The sequence below is a fragment of the Nicotiana sylvestris genome, chromosome 5 (assembly GCF_000393655.2).
Source record: "Nicotiana sylvestris chromosome 5, ASM39365v2, whole genome shotgun sequence".
Lineage (NCBI taxonomy): Eukaryota > Viridiplantae > Streptophyta > Magnoliopsida > Solanales > Solanaceae > Nicotiana > Nicotiana sylvestris.
In genome coordinates, this window is record NC_091061.1 from 88134394 (window position 1) to 88138228 (window position 3835).

General features: G+C 33.5%; 1 protein-coding gene across 1 annotated transcript; it reads left to right on the forward strand.

Moving 5' to 3' along the window:
• The first annotated feature begins 397 nt into the window (after nt 1-397).
• Nucleotides 398-3514, forward strand: LOC104226088 (GDSL esterase/lipase EXL3-like). The gene is made up of 5 exons (XM_009777980.2): nt 398-837; nt 1556-1686; nt 1778-2020; nt 2708-2963; nt 3072-3514. Exons 1-5 carry the CDS (start codon nt 528-530, stop codon nt 3260-3262), a joined length of 1131 nt encoding a protein of 376 aa, XP_009776282.1. The 5' UTR covers nt 398-527; the 3' UTR covers nt 3263-3514.
• Nucleotides 3515-3835: the final 321 nt, after the last annotated feature.

Consider the following 3835-nt stretch of genomic DNA (forward strand, 5'->3'; position numbering starts at 1 on the left):
AAAAAAAAGGTTAGTAGTCGTGGAAATGGATGAAATGAAATAGAAATTCTTCAAAGAATCGAACACATATAGCTTGCTTAATCATTTTTTTTTATTTTGTGTCTTACGCGACGAATACTAGTTGTGTGAGGCTTTGCTTTGTCTCATGACAAAATGGAGCTATTGTCCGTAAAGTGCACTGTGCACCTAACACTCTTATTATTGCTATTCTAACTAGCCTTTAACCACAATATAAACTTTTCTTAATACCTTATTCTCCGTAAAGTCCCTCTCGACCTTTAGAGAGCACTTAGGCAAGTACATTGTCATATATGTACTCGACTAAGTTTTTATTTGTTGAAGTATCTTACTAACACAGGCATTATTTAAGTACATTTTAAAGTCCTATATGTTATTTAGCTTACTCTAAAATTATGCGCGTCTAACAATAATTTATTCCACCCTGCCTAACTATCTATAATCTTCTAGCCTCTCTCTGTAAACAACGGAAAACCGACTAGCTTCTACTTATTTTCGTTGAGGAAGTCATGTCTGAACTTCCAAACTTGTATACAATGTTGTATTCTCGTTTAGTGATGAATGGGATGTTGTTTTCTTTGTATAAAGTTTTTGTAATGTTAATAAGTAGTAGTTGTTGTGAAGCGAAGGTGAAGCTACCGCCCAACGTAGTAGTAAAGGCGGTTTATGCATTCGGAGATTCAATAGTGGATCAGGGAAATAATAACAATATTCTCACGACGCCAGTCAAATGTAATTTTCCACCTTATGGAAAGGACTTCATGGGCGGGATTCCAACCGGACGGTTCAGTAATGCCAAGACCCCACCGGATATGATAGGTAATATCTATACCCATGCAGTTGGTAATTTTCTCTATTGACTTTTGTGAAAATCAACCAAACTGAGAAAAGGTTATATAATGTAAAATTATTATAAGAATGTTTGAAACAAATTTATGTAGAGAAAAATAAAACCGCAATCACAAACAATTATAAAAAAAATGATTTTATTGATAAACATTGCAGGATACAACTCTGTTTGTCCCTTAAATTCTTCCCTCCGATTTATTCTACGTGATTCGAGGGCCTTAACAGCGTATTTGATCTCTTCATGAATATTTCAAAAGTTTCATGTAATTTTGGAGATCTCATATTTGATCTCTTTGTGCATATTTCGAGAGTTTATAGAATTGCTGAGATCGTCTTTGAAGGACATATGTAGCCTTATTTCTCTTAATAAATATTCCAAGAGTTCCTGGAATTTCGGAGATCTCATATTTGATCTCTTTGTGCATAATCCAAGAGTTATGAAATTGTTGAGATCGTCTTTGAAGGACATACGTAGCCTTATTTATAGGCATGAATTAAGGTTTGGATAGAGTAGCCAATTGAGTCCTAATATTTCAACAGTTGTCTTGAATTTAGGATTTATCTTGATCTGTTAAAATTTTAGTGACTACAAAGAATATTTCGAAATGTTAATCCTTAAAGTGATAATTAAAAAAAATGTGATATTATATTTGAGGAAATTTGACTACCTCCATGTTGTCTGTTTCAGCCAAAGAACTAGGTCTTAAAGAGCTGATACCAGCTTATCCAGATCCAAATCTAAAAGACGAAGATCTAAAAACTGGAGTAAGCTTTGCATCAGGAGGCAGTGGATATGACCCTCGAACATCTACAATCAATGTAACTTTTTATTCATTTTAATTGGTGACGTTATCAATATTTAAGTTGTTAGCGAAATCAGCAATATAAAATCCTGATTTATGTTAATCAGTCAGCTATACCACTATCAGCACAATTAAATCATTTCCTAGAATACATTGGGAAGCTGAAGGAATTGGTTGGGGAAGAAGAAGGCAATTACATTTTAAACAATAGCTTATTCATACTGGTTGCTGGGTCTGTTGACATTGCTGGGCTTACTGGTAGCTACTACGAGGACGTAATTCGCCAAAAGCTGTACGATATCGACTCATATACCAACCTTCTAGCCGCCTATGCTTTCGACTTTGTCCAAGTGCGTATACCTTTGTGCCTATTTTCAATATATTATTTTTCAATTTTGAATTTGAGAATTTGGGGTCTTAAATAGTTGAGTTGGGCTAAATTTGGATCAAAATGAGTTGAACCAGTAAATTCATGCCAATAATTACTTGGTTTGAGATGAATTGGGTGAAGATGAGCTAAATAATAGATTATAACTCAACTCTAACCAAGTTTTAAATCTTCTTCTTCTCTGAAGTTTTGAATTTGCAGAATTTAATTTAATACCTGAAGTTTGAACTGCTAAAATTAAACTTTGGATCTTTGTGTTTAAAGTTTGGCTTTTACAATTCAAACGATTTAAAATATGAAATTTTGGGGCTCCGATTGAAACTTTCATACTCAAGGTCCGAAGTTTGATTTTGAGGTGGCTAAACTTTAAATACGTTGTAAATATTTGTTACTTCAAATAGCTAGGGGTTCTCAATTTGTCTATTTTCACTTTTCCCCATCAAGTATGCTAATGTACGATTAGACTACCATCAAATTAAAGAAGTCATCTACACAATAGGTGTGAGTTTGATTCACACTTCTCCGTTCCCTTCTCAACTCTCCCCATACAATGGAAAACTTTAAAAAGAAAGATATAAAAACGAATATGTTGTTCTCTTTTATCTATACTTGATTCAAGATTTTATTTTGTTTTTACTTTTTTGGTAAGGAATTGTACAAGTTGGGTGCAAGAAATATTGCATTTTTGGGAGTTCCACCATTAGGATGTTTGCCAGCGCAGAGAACATTGGCTGGAGGTCCAGCTAGAATGTGTGCTGAGGAATACAATCAAGCGTCGGAATTAGCCAACACCAAATTCTCAATTGCCATTGATTCGTTACACAAAAAGTTTCCTCAGTACAAACTTGTTTTCATCGATGCCTATAATTCTCTACTTGATTGCATAGTCAACCCTCAAAAATATGGTACAGTTAACATTAACCTCATCTAAATTCATATTTCTAGACAGCTAGAGCTTTTATATTTTATTTTATTTTACTTTGATCGATTTAGTTAAATTTGGTTGATTATAGGACTTGAAGAAGTACAGAAAGGGTGTTGTGGCTCAGGAAACATAGAGGTATCCATACTATGCAACAAATTCAGTGGAATATGTGAAGATGACACAAAATATTTGTTTTGGGATAGTTATCATCTTACTGAGAAAGGTTATCGGATTCTAGTTGATCGAATCATAAAAAATTATACCAATAGTTTCTCGTAGATATTAAATCGATCAAGATCAGGCTATGTCCCTCCTGGTTAATAAACTTTTGGATCAAATCCAGGTCAGTATTTACAAGTATTGAAGCAATATTTTGATGCTAGCAACTGTTAGATTTTCCATATGTATCGACTGAAATGTGATCCAGTACATATTTTGGGGATGATTTTTAGATAACTCCCTCTCGGTTTATGTTCGTAACATTAACATTTTTTATGATTTGCAGTATTACACTTGTTTCACTTGTTTTAATTTCACTGTAACAATTGTTTTATACTATTTTTATTATTGATACAAAATAATTACAACAATCTAACCTATTTGCCTTTTCTAATATTACCATTCTTCAATTAACTAAATGTTAACCCTTAAAAGTGGATAGCAATTAAGCTTATAATGAGGTTTTAAGGACGCGTGATTTCACCTAATACCAATTAATAAATGTGAAGATTAGTGATAGAAATTAACGACAAAGTGAAGCAAACCAGAGTCGAAACGGAATTCAACCCTCGAGTAAGAGTGCCCTCGAGCTGACTGATACCAGAACAAGTAAAAATAAGGCAAGCTGCTGAA